General features: G+C 42.5%; 1 protein-coding gene across 3 annotated transcripts in view; it reads left to right on the forward strand.

The window, feature by feature from the left end:
• prkcab (protein kinase C, alpha, b) overlaps positions 1–20,373 on the forward strand; it is a 435,027-nt gene that overhangs the window by 317,167 nt on the left and 97,487 nt on the right. For all 3 annotated transcript variants that reach the window (XR_009650839.1, XM_060901369.1, XM_060901370.1), the window contains 2 exons: positions 9,895–10,051; positions 10,132–10,266. Coding sequence is in view for 2 of the 3 variants with exons in the window: in XM_060901369.1 (XP_060757352.1) it covers positions 9,895–10,051; positions 10,132–10,266 (292 nt within the window). In the remaining variant the exon portion in view is untranslated. The remainder of the gene's footprint in view (positions 1–9,894; positions 10,052–10,131; positions 10,267–20,373) is intronic.

Here is a 20,373-nt window from a genome sequence, read left to right on the forward strand (position 1 = left end):
ATGTGTATTGTGGGCTTCCTTTGGTCTTTTTTGAATATGGAGATACAGACTTGCATGTTGTCATAGAAGGTCGTAATGATAGTCAGAGAGAGCCTTTCAGTCTTGAACATGTTTCACAACTTGTCTGAGGGCTTTATCATTTCTTTATCCAGACTGACAGAAGACATATTATAGGAATAATATAGTTACCATAAATGATTTGTCATGAGAAGAAACTTGGCCTTTCAACCTGAGATGGCAAATTTCCATTATCAACCCTGACAGCTTACTTAATTTTTCATAAATTGGCTGACATGTTTCCTACCTGATTCTCACCAAAAGTCAATAATAACTGATGCCTTTCAACTCACCAGAATGACTGCTTCAGAATTACTCCCTCAAAACGACTCCCTCACAACGACTCCCTCAGCACGACTGCTTCAAAATGACTCCCTCACAACGACTCCCTCAGCACGACTGCTTCAAAATGACTCCCTCAGAACGACTCCCTCAAAATGACTCCCTCAGCACGACTTCCTCAGAAAGACTGCTTCAAAATGACTCTCTCAGAATGACTCCCTCAAAATGACTCCCTCAGCACGACTCCCTCAGAACGGCTCCCTCAGCACGACTGCTTCAAAATGACTCCCTCAGAACGACTCCCTCAAAATGACTCCCTCAGCACGACTTCCTCAGAAAGACTGCTTCAAAATGACTCCCTCAGAATGACTCGTTCAGTACGACTCCCTCAGCACGACTGCTTCAAAATGACTCCCTCAGCACAACTCCATCAGTATGACTCCCAAAATGACTGCTTCAAAATGACTCCCTCAGCACGACTGCTTCAAAATGACTCCCTCAGCACGACTGCTTCAAAATGACTCCCTCAGCACGACTGCTTCAAAATGACTCCCTCAGCACGACTGCTTCAAAATGACTCCCTCAGCACGACTCCATCAGTATGACTCCCAAAACGACTGCTTCAAAATGACTCCCTCAGAACAGCTCCTTCAGCAAGGCTGCTTCAAAATGACTCGTTCAGTACGACTCCCTCAGCACGACTGCTTCAAAATGACTCCCTCAGCACGACTGCTTCAAAATGACTCCCTCAGCACGACTCCATCAGTATGACTCCCAAAACAACTGCTTCAAAATGACTCCCTCAGAACAGCTCCTTCAGCAAGACTGCTTCAAAATGACTCGTTCAGTACCACTCCCTCAGCACGACTGCTTCAAAATGACTCCCTCAGCACGACTCCATCAGTATGACTCCCAAAACGACTGCTTCAAAATGACTCCCTCAGCATGACTGCTTCAGAACGACTGCTTCAGAATGACTCCCTCAGCATGACTCCATTGGCATGACTCCCTCAGAACGACTCCCTCAGGGCGACTCCCACAGAACAGCTCCCTCGGAACGACTCTCTCAGCATGACTCCCTCAGAATGACTCCCTCAGCACAGCTCTCTTGGAATGACTCACCCAGAATGACTCCCTCGGATTGACTCCCTCAGAACGACTCCCTTGGAATGACTCCCTCAGCACGACTCCCTCAGCAACCTAGAATGTTGGTCATTTTCTGCTTCTGAATTGAGGATCCCTCTTGATTTTGAGTAATAAATTTCTGTTATCCCCATGGTATTAACCTGGTGAACTGCACATGTCAACCATAATACTTACAAGGGAGCAAGGTACCTTCCTCTGGCTGAGGTGCTCTCATTCTTTCGTTGGTAGTTTTTTTTTTTTTAAGCATGAGGCGAATGTACATTGCTTTTTAATAGAGCATATTCATACTGATCCAGTTTGATGTGAAAAATCTACTCTTGATAGAATTGTCCTTTATTCAGCAGACAGGAAAAATGTCTCCTACATGAACCTAACCTGAAGAAAAGACCAAAATATTTAGTGTTGGTTGTCAGTGACATAGAAGGTGCCCAGCTTGGCTCAGAAGAATCTTCACAGCTGGTGGTCAGGGAACGATGGTAAAATATTTTGCACGGTATAGAACGCTTGGGGGACACGTTAACACGCTGTATTCTTACTGATCATATGAGAATAATAATCGCACAAAAAAATCAACAAATATTAATTATAATGGTGTTAATTGTACAACCCCGATTCCAAAAAAGTTGGGACAAAGTACAAATTGTAAATAAAAACGGAATGCAATGATGTGGAAGTTTCAAAATTCCATATTTTATTCAGAATAGAACATAGATGACATATCAAATGTTTAAACTGAGAAAATGTATCATTTAAAGAGAAAAATTAGGTGATTTTAAATTTCATGACAACAACACATCTCAAAAAAGTTGGGACAAGGCCATGTTTACCACTGTGAGACATCCCCTTTTCTCTTTACAACAGTCTGTAAACGTCTGGGGACTGAGGAGACAAGTTGCTCAAGTTTAGGGATAGGAATGTTAACCCATTCTTGTCTAATGTAGGATTCTAGTTGCTCAACTGTCTTAGGTCTTTTTTGTCGTATCTTCCGTTTTATGATGCGCCAAATGTTTTCTATGGGTGAAAGATGTGGACTGCAGGCTGGCCAGTTCAGTACCCGGACCCTTCTTCTACGCAGCCATGATGCTGTAATTGATGCAGTATGTGGTTTGGCATTGTCATGTTGGAAAATGCAAGGTCTTCCCTGAAAGAGACGTCGTCTGGACGGGAGCATATGTTGCTCTAGAACCTGGATATACCTTTCAGCATTGATGGTGTCTTTCCAGATGTGTAAGCTGCCCATGCCACATGCACTAATGCAACCCCATACCATCAGAGATGCAGGCTTCTGAACTGAGCGCCGATAACAACTTGGGTCGTCCTTCTCCTCTTTAGTCCGAATGACATGGCATCCCTGATTTCCATAAAGAACTTCAAATTTTGATTCATCTGACCACAGAACAGTTTTCCACTTTGCCACAGTCCATTTTAAATGAGCCTTGGCCCAGAGAAGACGTCTGCGCTTCTGGATCATGTTTAGATACGGCTTCTTCTTTGAACTATAGAGTTTTAGCTGGCAACGGCGGATGGCACGGTGAATTGTGTTCACAGATAATGTTCTCTGGAAATATTCCTGAGCCCATTTTGTGATTTCCAATACAGAAGCATGCCTGTATGTGATGCAGTGCCGTCTAAGGGCCCGAAGATCACGGGCACCCAGTATGGTTTTCGGGCCTTGACCCTTACGCACAGAGATTCTTCCAGATTCTCTGAATCTTTTGATGATATTATGCACTGTAGATGATGATATGTTCAAACTCTTTGCAATTTTACACTGTCGAACTCCCTTCTGATATTGCTCCGCTATTTGTCGGTGCAGAATTAGGGGGATTGGTGATCCTCTTCCCATCTTTACTTCTGAGAGCTGCTGCCACTCCAAGATGCTCTTTTTATACCCAGTCATGTTAATGACCTATTGCCAATTGACCTAATGAGTTGCAGTTTGGTCCTCCAGCTGTTCCTTTTTTGTTCCTTTAACTTTTCCAGCCTCTTATTGCCCCTGTCCCAACTTTTCTGAGATGTGTTGCTGTCATGAAATTTCAAATGAGCCAATATTTGGCATGAAATTTCAAAATGTCTCACTTTCGACATTTGATATGTTGTCTACGTTCTATTGTGAATACAATATCAGTTTTTGAGATTTGTAAATTATTGCATTCCGTTTTTATTTACAATTTGTACTTTGTCCCAACTTTTTTGGAATCGGGGTTGTAATAGCTCATTCGACAGCTGTAAAAATGATAATGTATTCATTATTTTATTACAGGCTAGTGTTACAAAGTGAGATAGAGGAATAAAACTAATTTAAAAGAATTAGTCAGGTTCAGAAGCAGTCAGAGTTGCTTGATGACCCAGTTGGTTATTCTCTATTATAGGACTCGTGCGTGTGTGCTGTCTGATACAAGGTCACTATCTCTTTTTTTTTTTTTTCTCCCCTCCATCATATTTGCTTCATATTGCATTTAATGAGGTGTGTGTGTGTGTATGTGTGTGTGTGTGCTTTCTGAGGACATCTCATTAACACTACTGGTGAAAAAAGCTTCTCTGCAGATCAAACCATTCTGTCAGAAATGTCAGCGCGCGCATACACACACAACCCATACTTTATCTCTCTGATACCCATTGCTTGATCAAGTTTACCATGGAGATGCAATTTGTTAAAGTTACCATGCCACAACGCAGTGCTAGACATTCGGCTTTTGTCAGTCCGTTTGTTTGATCACTGCTTTCTGCTCACATCTGTTTACAGCAGCGTTTGCAGCTCTGCGATTTATATGCAGTGTCAACATAGTGATTACACCAATGTCAGAACCCCTTATACTGTTAAATATGCTGTTCATTTTGGTTTGGTTTCTTGGTAATCTGTTAATTAGTTTGTGTGTTGTTTTGTTCATCCGGCCACCTAAAGGTCATTTATCTTATCAACTGGTCAATGGTTAGTTAGTGCACAGCTGTTTGGTTTTATTCTATATATTTTCCTGGTGATTAGGACAGCAAGTCATGAAAATTTGTTCCCATCTCATTCTCATCTCATTATCTCTAGCCGCTTTATCCTTCTACAGGGTCGCAGGCAAGCTGGAGCCTATCCCAGCTGACTACGGGCGAAAGGCGGGGTACACCCTGGACAAGTCGCCAGGTCATCACAGGGCTGACACATAGACACAGACAACCATTCACACTCGCATTCACACCTACGGTCAATTTAGAGTCACCAGTTAACCTAATCTGCATGTCTTTGGACTGTGGGGGAATCCGGAGCACCCGGAGGAAACCCACGCGGACACGGGGAGAACATGCAAACTCCGCACAGAAAGGCCCTCGCTGGCCACGGGGCTCGAACCCGGACCTTCTTGCTGTGAGGCGACAGCGCTAACCACTACACCACCGTGCCGCCCACAAAATTTGTTCCTTTAAACAATAAATTTAAAGCTTCACTCTGGTCAAGTGAATCTCTTATTGGAGTGTAACCCCAGTATTAACTATACAAATCTTTGGCTGGTCCATCCCATCCATTATCCGTAACCGCTTATCCTGTGCAGGGTCGCAGGCAAGCTGGAGCCTATCCCAGTGGATTATGGGCGAGAGGCGGGGTACACCCTGGACAAGTTGCCAGGTCATCGCAGGACTGACACATCGAGACAAACAACCATTCACACTCACATTCACACCTACGGTCAATTTAGAGCCACCGATTAGCCTAACCTGCATGTCTTTGAACTGTGGGGGAAACCAGAGCACCCGGACGAAACCCACGCAAACACGGGGAGAACATGCAAACTCCACACAGAAAGGCCCTCGTCGGCCACTGGGCTCGAACCCAGAGCCTTCTTGCTGTGAGGCGACAGTGCTAACCACTACACCACCGTGCCGCTCTTAACAGAAACTTGATAATAAAAATTGATCATAATTAAGGTTTTTTTCAACAGTCTAAGCAGCTAACCATCTAAATGCTAAATTAGCCCTAACTGCAATATACAGTGGGATAGCTATATCAGTAGGGGTTTTCTGTCCCTCCCCCATCAAAAAATATATATAGTTTTAGTGTTGCAGATACTGAGATACGCCCACTGTTTTTTTTAATTATTATTTAATTAATAGGGTTTAAAAAATAAACAAAATAAATGGTTATGTGGGATTGTACTGAAGAGTTTATGGTATAACTTTATATTTAACAGTAGGTACTAGCTTAGGTTTTTTCTTTCGTGACACGAATGCAGTGAAAAGCAAGCTGAGCGAGTCCTGTTGGATTTTAACAGGGCGCAGGAACTTCATGCATCGACATAATAACATACTGTATTCCTGGACTGCACTGTAAAGGGTGTGCGCCATCCTTTTATGTTTATGGTATCATTAACACGCACGCTAACAAGCCAAAATGATGAGATCCTACAGCAGGCTTACTGCGTCCACACACGTGTCGGCTGTCTGGCTACTGCTTGTATTCATGAATAGGGTATCCCTGTACTCACTATACCCTGTGTATGTACATGGAACACCTGCTGTTTTGGGGGTGAGCCTCACTTTGATTTTTACAACAGCGGCTGGATAGGTATATGAGAGATGTTGATTTTTGCAACGGCTCTGAAGAAAATCTGCTTGAAATCCCCTGAGTCTTGGGAACTAAGACGTATTATCGGACTTGTTCACATGCAACTCACACACTCATTGTATCGTTATCTCAGTCTGTTAGACTCAGGAGCTCAGATTGCAGTTACTGACTTTGTATTAAAGACATGCGACTCTTACAGTCATTGTTTACAGTTATCTCGGTATTAAGCTCTATCTTAAGTGGCCACTTACATTCCCTCAGTTTGCCTGGGTATATTCACTGTCTTACAGTATATGTACATTGAATGTCCTGAGCAGGAGCTCAGATTGCAGTTGCTAAAATAGTAATAATTTATTGATAGAAGGTGTTTTGTGGTCAGTATACTACACTGTAGTGTGCCATGTGGTAATGCATTATATGACAATGCAACTTTCATCAATATTACTATATCGGTTGTAATTATGTCCTACGCTTATACCTGCAACTCTGACAATATCACTTTCAGTGACTAATAAAATGGTTTTAAAAGTTCCTACTTTTAAAATATAGTTTTGATATGGTAATTTTCTTTAAGAGATTTCATTTACAACATGTCTCTGACAGCTCAAAATGCATCTCCAGGCACTTAAAAACTGCACAGCTTCCAGGGGCTTCTGGCGGCCCCCGGACCTCCAACCTTTACTGGGTTGACGCCCCCCTCCCCCCTTTCCATTTTTCTGGATCCGCCCCTGGATTTGTTCCAATCTCTAAAGTGAACAGCCAAAACCATGGATAGTAGTGAACCATACACTGAGTGCAGAATTATTAGGCAAGTGAGTATTTTGACCACAACATCCTTTTAATGCATGTTGTCCCACTGCAAGCTGTTTAGGCTTGAAAGCCTACTACCAATTAAGTATATCAGGTGCTGTGCATCTGTGTAATGAGAGGGGGTGTGGTCTAATGACATCAACACCCTATATCAGGTGTGCATAATTATTAGGCAACCTCTTTTCCTCTGGCAAAATGGGTCAGAAGAGAGATCTGACAGACTTTGAAAAGTATAAAATTGTGAGATGTCTTGCAGACGGATGCAGCACTCTTGAAATTGCGAAGATGTTGAAACGTGATCACCGAACAATCAAGCGTTTCATTGCAAATAGTCAACAGGGTCGAAAGAAGCGTGTGGGGAAAAAAGAGGCGCAAAATAACTGCACATGATCTGCGGAAAATCAAGCGTGAAGCTAACAAGCAGCCATTAGCATCCAGTTCTGCCATATTCCAGAGTTGTAACATTCCTGGAGTGTCAAAGAGTACAAGGTGTGCAATACTGAGGGACATGGCCAAGGTAAGGAAGGCTGAAAAACGACCACCACTGAGTAAGGCACACAAGATAAAACATCAAGACTGGGCCAAGAAATATCTTAAGACTGATTTTTCTAAGGTGCTGTGGTCTGATGAGATGAGAGTGACTCTTGATGGGCCTGTGGCTGGATCAGTAATGGGCACAGAGCTCCACTCCGACTCGGACGCCAGCAAGGTGGAGGTGGAGTACTGCTATGGGCTGGTATCATCAAAGACGAGCTTGTTGGACCTTTTTGAGTTGAGGATGGACTCAAACTCAACTCCCAGACCTACTGCCAGTTCCTGGAAGAAACCTTCAAGCAGTGGTATAGGAAAAAGTCAGCATCTTTCAAGAAGAACATGATTTTCATGCAGGATAACGCTCCATCTCATGCGTCCAAATACTCCACTGCGTGGCTAGCCAGTAAAGGTCTGAAAGGTGAAAAAAATAATGACATGGCCCCCTTGTTCACCTGACCTAAACCCCATAGAGAACCTGTGGTCCATTATAAAACGTGAGGTCTACAAAGAGGGAAAACAGTACACCTCTCTGAACAGCGTCTGGGAGGCCGTGGTTGCTGCTGCACACAATGTTGGTCGTGAACAGATAAAGAAATTGACAGAATCTATGGATGGAAGGCTTTTGAGTGTCCTCATGAAGAAGGGTGGCTATATTGGTCACTGATTTGTTTTTGTTTTGTGTTTGAATGTCAGATATGTTTATTTGCAAATCTGGAGTTGTCATATCAGTGTACCTGGTGAAAATAAATAAGTGAAATGGCTACATATTTGGTTTTTATTAAGTTGCCTAATAATTCTGCACAGTGAAAGTTACCTGAACACATACATATTCTCCTAAAATGGCCAAAACTAAAAACACCCCACTCTAACTTCCATACATATTCAGCTTTGATATTTATGAGTCTTTTTGTTTGATTGAGAACATAGTTGTTGTTCAATAATAAAACTAATCCTCAAAAATACAACTTGCCTAATAATTCTGCACTCCGTGTATAGAAAGCTTGTTTTTCATGTACCTACATACCTGTGATGACCGCGAGTTGGCCTAGTGGTTAGCGTGTCCACCTCTTGACCGGGAGATCACGAGTTCTGCTCGCAGTCGGGTCATACCAAAGACCATCATAAAAATAGTACCTACTACCGTCTGGCAAGGCACGCTGCAATACAGATGTGAGTGGGGAAGTCAAACTCTCGTGGTGATCAGAGGACTAGCCCCCCACTGTAACCCTAGCGAGAGGCTGAGGGCTCCTGAAATGGAGATCGGCGCTGCACCCATATGCCTTAAGAATTGGTTAGTACTGGGACAGGAGACTGCTTGGGAAGACCAGATTCTGGCATGAGAGGGACTTTGACTTGACATACGGTACCTATGATAAAGTTTTATTTGTAAACACAATATGACATAACAGCAGTAACTAACTACAGTAGAAGGGCACTTGGTAGAGTACATTCCTCAGCCAAGCCACATATTCGGATTTGCATCAAAATCTAATCAATTGTTCCTTGGCCCATGGCCCACCTTTCTTCAAAATTTCATCAAAATCAGTTCACTACTTTTTGAGTTATGTTGGGAACAGACAAACAAACAGAGGTGAAAATATAACCTCCTCCAACAAAGCTCGTGGAGGTAATAATGAAATAAAACAATTATCACAAATGTTATGTGAATGTGGTCTTGCTCTCTTGAATGAATGAACGGGATTCTGATTTTCTGCTTAATATTTTCAGCCCACGGTAAACCCCAGATAACTGAAACCTCAGGTTCCGAGTCAGCAGATATGGCATTCCCGCTGTACTTTATATTAACAGTTGACGATGATTTACTGTCAGGTTCTATATCTAGAAGGAGTCTAGGATGAAGCAGCAGCATTATCTTAGCAAACTCTGGAGCCAAAAAGAAGTTGTGGACAGAAGTGACAGAATTGCTGGACAAAAATTCTAATATCCTGTACCTTCAGATAACTTAGCCTTTTACTTCCTGGTGTATCTTGTTGACAGCATTTGAATTTTAGAGTCGGAGTTTGTTGAAGAATTTTAATTCGCCATTGAAAAGGATTTGTCCATATGTCAGCAAACGTATATCATTTTGCACAAAACATGCACACGGATACACGACAAGTATTTTTTAATAGCATTTGAATGAAGTCTTGATGACTCTTCAACAGGAAAAATACCAGGTAAATTCAACAAACATAAATGTAGCTTAATTGAATTAAAGAACAAAAAGAGACGAAGAACAAAACAAGATCAACATGAAAACAAAAAAGATGGGGGCGTCGTGGCTCAGGTGGATAAGGTGCCACACCATAAATCTGGGGACCCGGGTTTGATTCCGACCCGAGGTCATTTCCCGATCCCTCCCTGTCTCTCTCTCTCCTGCTCATTTCCTGTCTCTACACTGTCCTATCCAATAAAGGTGAAAAAAGCCCAAAAAATATCTTTAAAAAGAAAACAAAAAAGATGAAGATGGTATTTCAGGTGTTTCTACATCTGTCTACTTGTGCTTTGTTCCCACGCAGTTGGTGAGGCCAGAAACCTGATTCCCATGGACCCTAATGGCCTCTCAGACCCATACGTGAAGCTGAAGCTGATCCCTGACCCCAAGAATGAGACCAAACAGAAGACACGGACCATCCGCTCTTCTCTCAACCCCACATGGAATGAGTCCTTCACCTTGTAAGTCGGACGGATAGATTTGGATGTTAGAACTTTGACAGGTATGATAAAATGTTGATCCTGGTATATTGTGTGTTTAGTAAGCTAAAGGCCACAGATAAAGACCGGCGGCTGTCAGTAGAGGTGTGGGACTGGGACAGAACCACCAGGAATGATTTCATGGGCTCCATGTCATTTGGAGTCTCAGAACTGTTCAAGGCACCAGTATGTGGCTGGTAAGACTGTTTTCCTTATGTGTATAATTTCACTTATATAACAACAACCATATAATCATACTAGACCAGGTGATATTTTGTGCTCATCACCACACCTTTTGAGTTCAGACTCAAAGTCTGCTAAACAGCCAAAATTGAACCCTTGAGTAAGGCGCCCTTTCTGCTCTTATTAGATTGCAGGGTTGAAACTTGGCAGTCGCACAGTCACTAGTGGCGATTAAAAACTGACCAAGGCCACTAAAAGTTGAGGTTTGATCGCCCGAAGGGCAACTATGATTTGAGAAGTACAAAAAAAAATTACAATAAATATTCAATAAAATGTTCCTTCCTTGAAGTACCTTTCTTTTCCTTGCTTTCCTTTCCTCAGCTCTAAGTTCGTGAATTCTGGTAAAAGTTTAGTTCTAAAGTGCAAAATTCAAAGCTGTTTGTGAGTTTTTAGATCGCTCCATGATATCCACAACTTTCCCGAACTCTGACCTTTCCCATGATTCATTGCTGCGTCATGGCAGAAGCCGGTATCTTTCTTCTGCTCCTCTGTGTTGACGTTTGTAGCTAAAGCTAACTGCTAGGTGACTAAAAGATGGTTACACGGGTCCGGTTTTCTGACGTGCTCTGGGGATAATACGATCAAAGTGCTCTATCCAGCTACCCGTACGGAATGGATAGATGACATGAAGTTGTGGCCCGACATCAGCTACTTTGACATTGTCAATTATTTTATTCTGAGTGAGAGCGTTGATGGCAAAGAGCTAAGGAACTACAAAAGCACGGAGGCATACAATTATCTACACAGTAATAAAATTGGCGGGTCCAAGGTTGTCATAGCCGGGGGTGGCAGTGGGGATAAGCTCCCACTGCCTATAAAGTGCTCCCATATGGCGTGCGTCTCAAATAGCCTCTGACAACGAAGTCCAACTCCTAGCCTGCTCGTGTGGCTTAGCCTTTAAGCCCGGCGGACCTGTTTGTACTGATAGGAGAAGGGGTGAAGGTGGATCTCTGGCGCCTTGAAACCAGTTGCTTCGGGTAGGTAGAGCTCGTCAGCCCAACTCTGATCCCAAACCTCTGCTGCCTTGAGGCCATATCCAGCCATGGAAAAGGCTTCAGGAGTAAACCTCGAGGAATAATCCAGAGTGGAGACCCTAAGGTGGTAGGATCATCAATCTTGACTTCTTTCCGGCAGCTCCTGCGGCCAACCTGGTGCCAAACGTACTGCTTTGCTTTCCTCTGGACCACACCATTGAGGTGGAGAGGAGGATTCTGGTGTCTGAGCAGCCCTGAATCTCCATACATCTTGCTCAGTTCTGCGCCCCAGAGAGGTCACTTCGGTGTTGCTGTAAGCAACAAAAACAACACGGGAGGCAGCAGTCTAGGAGTTATAAGTCCAGCCCGATGGGCGTAGGGCAGGGCACTACGGGTTGCCTCCATTGGTGGGAGGGATCATCGCAGTCCCACTGGTCAGCTACCGCCTGCCTTAAAGCCAGGCAGCCTCCGGCCAGTAAGGTGCCGACCCGTCTCAGTCTGCCTGCTTCAATGGGTGCTTGGAGCTTAGAGAGCCTTCTCAACAAGCTGACTGTATCACTGCACCATGCAAAAACAAACTGACAATCCAGGCGCAGTCCATTGTCTTTCAAGACAGAAGGAGATGACAAATAAAATTGGCAAAATTATATGTAAAAGAGAGGGTGAGTTTGTTTGCTTTAAGGCTGAGGTTGAGCCTAGCCAGAGTAAAAAAAGGGAAGTCATTCAGCAGCAATCATCTCGAACGTAGGCTATGTCAGAGTAGAACGATTGTATTATTGTATTGGTTTACTAATAATGTAATGTTTATATATTGTTAGTCGCTTTGGAAAAAAGCATCTGCCAAATACCGTATAGGCTTAAGAAGCAAAAGCTATGTCAGAGAAGCATTGGCTAACCATTTTAATACAGATGCAAATGCTGTCAAACTTTGGAAACAAGAAACATACCATACTTAAATAATTCCTTGCCATGGACAGCATGGTGGTGTAGTGGTTAGCACTGTCGCCTCGCATCAAGAAGGTTCTGGATTTGAACCTGGCAGCCAACGGGGGCCTTTCTGTGTGGAGTTTGCATGTTCTCCCCCGTGTCTGCGTGGGTTTCCTCCTGGTGCTCTGGCTTCCAAATACATGCAACTGACTACTCTAAATTTCCCATAGGTGTTAATGTGAGAGTGAACGGCTGTCTGTGTCAGTGTGTTAGCCCTGCGATAGATTGGCACGACTTGCCCGGGGTGTACCCCACCTCTCGCCCAATGTCAGCTGGGATTGACTTCAGCTCACCTGCAAGTCCCAGTGGATAAGCGGTGGAGATAATGGACCATTGTCTACAACCCCGATTCCAAAAATGTTGGGACAAAGTACAAATTGTAAATAAAAACGGAATGCAATGATGTGGAAGTTTCAAAATTCCATATTTTATTCAGAATAGAACATAGATGACATATCAAATGTTTAAACTGAGAAAATGTATCATTTAAAGAGAAAAATTAGGTGATTTTAAATTTCATGACAACACATCTCAAAAAAGTTGGGACAAGGCCATGTTTACCACTGTGAGACATCCCCTTTTCTCTTTACAACAGTCTGTAAACGTCTGGGGACTGAGGAGACAAGTTGCTCAAGTTTAGGGATAGGAATGTTAACCCATTCTTGTCTAATGTAGGATTCTAGTTGCTCAACTGTCTTAGGTCTTTTTTGTCGTATCTTCCGTTTTATGATGCGCCAAATGTTTTCTATGGGTGAAAGATCTGAACTGCAGGCTGGCCAGGCAGGCGTCCCTGATTTACATAAAGAACTTCAAATTTTGATTCGTCTGACCACAGAACAGTTTTCCACTTTGCCACACTCCCTTTTAAATGAGCCTTGGCTCAGAGAAGACGTCTGCGCTTCTGGATCATGTTTAGATAAGGCTTCTTCTTTGAACTATAGAGTTTTAGCTGGCAACGGCGGATGGCACGGTGAATTGTGTTCACAGATAATGTTCTCTGGAAATATTCCTGAGCCCATTTTGTGATTTCCAATACAGAAGCATGCCTGTATGTGATGCAGTGCCGTCTAAGGGCCCGAAGATCACGGGCACCCAGTATAGTTTTCCGGCCTTGACCTTTACACATAGAGATTCTTCCAGATTCTCTGAATCTTTTGATGATATTATGCACTGTAGATGATGATATGTTCAAACTCTTTGCAATTTTACACTGTCGAACTCCTTTCTGATATTGCTCCACTATTTGTCGGCGCAGAATTAGGGGGATTGGTGATCCTCTTCCCATCTTTACTTCTGAGAGCCGCTGCCACTCCAAGATGCTCTTTTTATACCCAGTCATGTTAATGACCTATTGCCAATTGACCTAATGAGTTGCAGTTTGGTCCTCCAGCTATTCCTTTTTTGTACCTTTAACTTTTCCAGCCTCTTATTGCCCCTGTCCCAACTTTTTTGAGATGTGTTGCTGTCATGAAATTTCAAATGAGCCAGTATTTGGCATGAAATTTAAAAATATCTCACTTTCAACATTTGATATGTTGTCTATGTTCTATTGTGAATACAATATCAGTTTTTGAGATTTGTAAATTATTGCATTCCGTTTTTATTTACAATTTGTACTTTGTCCCAACTTTTTTGGAATCAGGGTTGTACCATGGTTGGACCATTTTTGTGACCATGTGCCATCATTAATAATCACAACCCACTGGCAATAGCTATTATTACTCAGGAATCCTCATTAGTCAGATTTCAATACAATCTAAGCTATAAAACACAGTAAAATTAGATAAATGCCAAGCTAACTAGCACTGACGGCCTTAACGGATATACCGTAGCTTACTATCTAACTTCTGATGATTAACAATGCAGTCTAAATGAATGCTCAAATTGAGCTATTTTAGCAGTTTGTTTCAGAGGAAATGTCTTTTGCTTCTTTCTCTTCCTTCTGTCAGTAAGCTTAGTCAAATACGTATACTGTTATTACAATTGCATCTTTGCCCCCACAGACAAGTTGCGTAAGATTTTTCACTCTTATTGGAGTTAATCATCTGAAGTAATATTTAGGGTCCTAGTCTCTCATGGGCCTTGACTATGACTAGGTTGCCATGACGACAGGAAGTGCAAAGAGGGGTTTAACTCTGCAAGTCAGTTTAAAAACAGGCCCTGCTTATCTCTGAGGCGTCATCCAAGATTGTTTATGAGCTAAAAGGCTGCAACCTTGATGTCTGGCACCAAGATATAATAATGAGATAGAAAATCAGACAGAACTGTGCACATCTTGGTGTTACGTCTGTGAAGCTTTAATGCGTTTTTCTCCTAATTTCCCTGCAATGTATTGAACCTCACTCAGATAAAAGCACCTGCCTAATTGAGAGACGGCTGGTAAACAGCGTTTACCAGCCGTCTCTCAATGAAAATATCATCATTAGTTTATTTTTCCACCAATCCTTTAATTATTTTTGTGCTCATTACTTACTCATCTTCCCATCAGGTTGCCCCTGCTCACCTTTCCCCTCAAGGTTCATCTCCACTCCAGATGTTTCCACTCACCGGCCACTTTAATTGGAACTTGTTCTTGATTCTGAGATTCCTGTTCTTGGCTGCAGGAGTGGAACCCAATGTGGTCTTCTGCTGTTGCATGCTGAGATGCTTTTCTGCTCGCCACAGTTGTAAAGAGTTGCTATGAGTTGCTATATCCTTCCTGGCAGCTCGAACCAATCTGGCCATTTTCCTCTGACCTCTCTTATCAACCCGCAGAACTGTTGCTCACGCAATGTTTTGTTTTGTTTTTTCCCCACACCATTCTGTGTAAACTCTAGACTGGTACCAAAATCCAGAATTGTGACACCCAAAGGCATTTTTGAGACAAAGTCGGCAAACAGTCTTATTTTGTCAATTTGAGTGTGCCGAATTCAAATCTGCAATATGCCGAGCTCTGTCTGACCTCTAGAGGTCATTGAACTTTGGGCCTGTAAACGTCTCAGCTGAACCCAGTTTCTCAGCTTTCTAAGGAATGAAATGTACTAAAATGATTAATGAAGTTAGCAAATGGCCTTGTTTGTTAAATGTTTGGGTGCTGAATTCATTTTTCATTTGTAAAATGACATATGACCTCTGATAACCTCAAGGTCATTAAACTTGGCCTATAGGCCTATGCATTTAACGGCATTTTTAAACTGACTTTACTCCCCCAAAAAGAATATGAACAGACAAAAAGCAAATAGAAAGGAACAAATACAACATTAAATGCCAGTCCATGTACATGTGACTTACTTTTCACAATGAGAATGCCTAGGCGATCACCTTACATAACATTGCATTACATTTAGCGGTTATTGTTTATACAAAGCTACTGAAAAAAGGACAGATTCCGCAGCATACAAAATGTGGGGGCATACAGGGTATACAGGTTAATCAGGGTTAGTATATATGAGAGTTTTTTTCTTTGTTGTTTGTTTTTTGTTTTAAATGGGGTAAAGCCTTTACAAAAAACAAACAAAGAAAAAAACTCTCATATATACTAACCCTGATTAACCTGTATACCCTGTATGCCCCCACATTTTGTATGCTGCTGAATCTGTCCTTTTTTCAGTAGCTTTGTATAAACAATAACCGCTAAATGTAATGCAATGTTATGTAAGGTGATCGCCTAGGCATTCTCATTGTGAAAAGTAAGTCACATGTACATGGACTGGCATTTAATGTTGTATTTGTTCCTTTCTATTTGTTTTTTGTCTGTTCATATTCTTTTTGGGGGAGTAAAGTCAGTTTAAAAATGCCGTTAAATGCATAGGCCTATAGGCCAAGTTTAATGACCTTGAGGTTATCAGAGGTCATATGTCGTTTTACAAATGACGCGGTACGCGGTGGTCCGGACTACCGTTGTGGTCCGGACCACGCCGTTTTCAGGTGTGGTCCGGACCACCAAGTTCAGAAGACAAATAAAAAGTCTTACTGTGAAGTTGGTAAAATTATTTTTCACTTCCCTCGTGGCAGCTCCCGCTTTTTTACATGCGTTAGAACTGGTATCTTTTATTGCGCGTGTGTTTTACGCATGCATTTCTCTTCCGGTTTGAGAAAAAATAACAAATGATGTACGACTTTGTAAAAAAACTCGTATTAAATGACAAACACAGTATGATTTTGGTAAGTTTTTATTTATATCGTAATATAATACAGCATACGGTGAACCGGACCACAATCCAGGAAAAATAATTAATTAATGCCCTCGTTTTGTATGGAAAATACGGTGATCCGGACCACCGCGTACCGCGTCAAATGAAAAATGAATTCAGCACCCAAACATTTAACAAACAAGACCATTTGCTAACTTCATTAATCATTTTAGTACATTTCATTCCTTAGAAAGCTGAGAAACTGGGTTCAGCTGAGACGTTTACAGGCCCAAAGTTCAATGACCTCTAGAGGTCAACAGAGGTCAGATAGAGCTCGGCATATTGCAGATTTGAATTCGGCACACCCAAATTGACAAAATAAGACTGTTTGCCGACTTTGTCTCAAAAATGCCTTTAACCCCTTAAATAAGCACTTTTTTGAATTTTGGTACCAGTCTACTCTGTTTGTGTGTGAAAACCCCAGGAGATCACCAGTTTCTGAAATACTCAAACCAGTCCATCTGACTCAAACCAACACCCATGCCACAGTGAAAGTCATACTTTGAGATCACAATTTTTCCCATTGTGATGTTTGAAGTGAACATTAACTGAAGCTCTTGATTTGTATCTGCATGATTTGATGCATTGTGCTGCTGTCAAGGGATCGGCTGATTAGAGAACTGCATAAAACAGCAGGTGGATGGGTGTTCCTATTAAATTGGCCAGTGACTGTATATGTGTTGCATCTTTCAGCACTGTCACTCTTAGTGTTAAAAATTCTAATGTTACACTTATTTCTGGGCTGACGTTTCACCCTCATACAACACCTATTACCACAGAAGAAAAATTGTACATGGTGGTTTTCATAACCTGACCTTGCTTTGGATCTACAAAATCATTATCAATGCGTTTACACCTCTAGGATTTAATACATCAGAATGGAAAAATACTGAAAGTGATGTTCCCGAGTGGTATAACTAAGTGTTCTAAGCATTCACCAGTAAGCATTCATTGATAGATTGAGTTTGAATGCCAGTGATGCCTCAGACATTTATAGTCTGGTGTGCAAGGCTGCTTTCTTACTACTTGGTCCATTTGCTTAGTCCAAATCATGGTTTCTGTCTGCTTGATCCAAGCATAAACACAAATCGTTTTGTTTAATGCACCCAAAGTTTTCTTTTTTCATTACAAGGAACCACTTTTTCTAAGAGCACAGGGATTAGCCAGTCCTCTGTTACCCAAGGAGTACCTCAAGGATCAGTTCTAGTTTCTTTCCTTTTCCTTGGCCATATCACTGATTCAACTGCATTGTCAGTGACACTCATCCATCCATCCATCCATCCATTATCCATAACCGCTTAATCTGTGCAGGGTCGCAGGCAAGCTGGAGCCTATCCCAGCTGACTATGGGCGAGAGGCGGGGTACACCCTGGACAAGCTGCCAGGTCATCGCAGGGCTGACACATAAAGACAAACAACCATTCACACTCACATTCACACCTACGGTCAATTTAGAGCCACCAGTTAACCTAACCTGCATGTCTTTGGACTGTGGGGGAAACCGGAGGACCCGGAGGAAACCCACACAGACACGGGGAGAACATGCAAACTTCACACAGAAAGGCCCTCGTCAGCCACTGGGCTCAAACCCAGAATCTTCTTGCTGTGAGTCGACAGTGCTAACCAGTACACCACTGTGCCGCCCCAATAACACTCATTAAATTTACAATTACTCATTTTGCAGGTGTTTATACTGACTTACAGTTGAGCTGAGAAGATGAGGGTTAGAGGCCTTGCTCAAAGGCCCAAACATTGCCAACCTGGTGGGACTGGGGTTCAAACTCACAACCTTCCTATGCACTAGTCCAGAGTCCTAACCCCTGAGCTACCACTTTATCGGAGCACTATTACTATGGTGGTGTAGTGGTTAGCACTGTCACCTCACAGCAAGAAGGTTCTGGGTTTGAATCTAGTGGCTGACGGGGGCCTTTCGGTGTGGAGTTTGCATGTTGTCCCCGTGTCTGCATGGGTTTCCTCTGGGTGCTCCGGTTTACCCCACAATCCAAAGACATACGGTTTGGTTAACATGGGGCAGTTATGGCCTGAGGTTGAGCTGAAGTGCCCTTGAGCAAGGCATCTAACCCACAACTGCTCCCCAGGCGCTGTAGTATAGCTGCCCACTGCTCTGGGTATGTGTTCATTGCTGTCTTCTTCTTCCACCACTATCACTGTACCTCTGGCACTGAAAGCAAGCCTGAAACTCTGGTTTAACAATAATATTTTCATATTAAGCCCAAACAAGACTGGCATTTTAGTTATTCATCTAGAATTCTGATCCATCCATCCATTGTCTGTACTGCTTATCCTATTGTGGGTCGTAGGTAAGCTGGAGCCAATCCCAGCTTGGGCTTTACATTGGACGAGAGGCGGAGTACACCCTGGACAGGTTGTGGAGCTAACACAAACTTACCATTCACACTCGTGGGCAATTTAGAGTAGCCAGCTGCGTGTCTTTGGACTGTGGGAGGAAACCGGAGCACCCTGAGGAAACCAGCACAGACACAAGGAGAACAAGCAAACTTCACACAAAAAGTCTCCAGTCATCTGGCAGGTTTAAATCTAGACCCTCCTTGCCGTGAGGCGACAGCAAGGACTAACCACTGCACCACTGTCTGCATCAAGGTTGTCTGATGTTCCATTAATATTGACTGTTTGTTGAATGTATTGATGTTGCAATAAATCTGGTGCCTTTACTGAATTTATTTCTTATATTTGAACCTCATAAAGCCACTGTTAGTAATGTTGGTGGTCTTATTCACTTCAGTCAGATTTAGACAGATTTGTGCTCTACTTCCTTTTAGCATCAGTGTGGGGAGGCACACACACTTTAATGCAAACATTAAAGGGTTGGCTTACTCCATCCAGAACGGCATGGGTCTGCTGCTTCTCTCAGTCTAGCTTATGAATTTCAAAGCCTTAATGCTGCAGGCTTTAATACACCAGTCCTTAAAGTCTATTTCTGTTTTAATGACCCGGCACTGGTATAACAGCTCCACTCGAAGAGAACGCTTTCGTCTGTTAATGTGCTCTTATGAAGGGCCAAGTCAAGTGTGTGTGCTTGCAGGGTTTCTGCACCAGGTTCGTGTGTGTGAGTGTTAATGCACACCATATGCCAGTAGAAAAGGAAAGACACCTGTTTGTGTGTACTTGTGCATGTGTGTGTGAGCGAGAGAGAATGAGCGAGAGAAAAGTGCATACAGTCACGTCGAATGCAGTTGCAAATAAAAACTTTTAATTTTCGCAGTTTTCAGTGACCGAGAAAGATCCCTTTTTATTATTGATCATTCCCTGATGATAAATGATATAAGTTAGCCTGGCAAGCCAGACTAAATGTGAATATTTAGTCTGGCCTCGATCCGTAGACATTTCTGAAGGGTGGGGGTGGAACAAACCGCTGTCTTTCAAACTGTCTCTGTGCGTATAGGCCAACGCTCTGACCAATCAGCGCAACAGTGACTGTGACGTAGTCAGAGCGACAGAAAGCAGTGGGGGAGGCCTTGAAATAAATAATTTTTCAAAATGCGTATTAATTAATAAACAGGTTCTAGATATTAAGAAGTTTGGAGATAATGACCACAAGTTTGGAGTCTGTACCACATACTTAACATACACTCCTATTTTTTTCAAGTGTTTTTCAAGGGTTTGCTTAAACTGTTTTTGAGAGTTTTTATTTAGTGGTGTTTGGTGAAATAATTTCCCTTAAATTTAAAATAACGGGAAAATAAGAAACAATCAAAAAGTAATGTTTCAAAGCTGTTTATTAATTCTTCGTACTGCACAAACTAGCCCCATCCTTTTGGCTACGAGCGGAGCCAGCTGGTAGATCAGACTTTTGCCATAGCCGGTCGGCAAAACAGCGAAAACGTCCTTCTTGAAAAGGAATGAGCGGAGAGCCTCTTCCTGCTCATGTTTCAACGAAAACTCCAAG

The sequence above is a fragment of the Neoarius graeffei genome, chromosome 20 (assembly GCF_027579695.1).
Source record: "Neoarius graeffei isolate fNeoGra1 chromosome 20, fNeoGra1.pri, whole genome shotgun sequence".
Taxonomy (NCBI): Eukaryota; Metazoa; Chordata; class Actinopteri; order Siluriformes; family Ariidae; genus Neoarius; species Neoarius graeffei.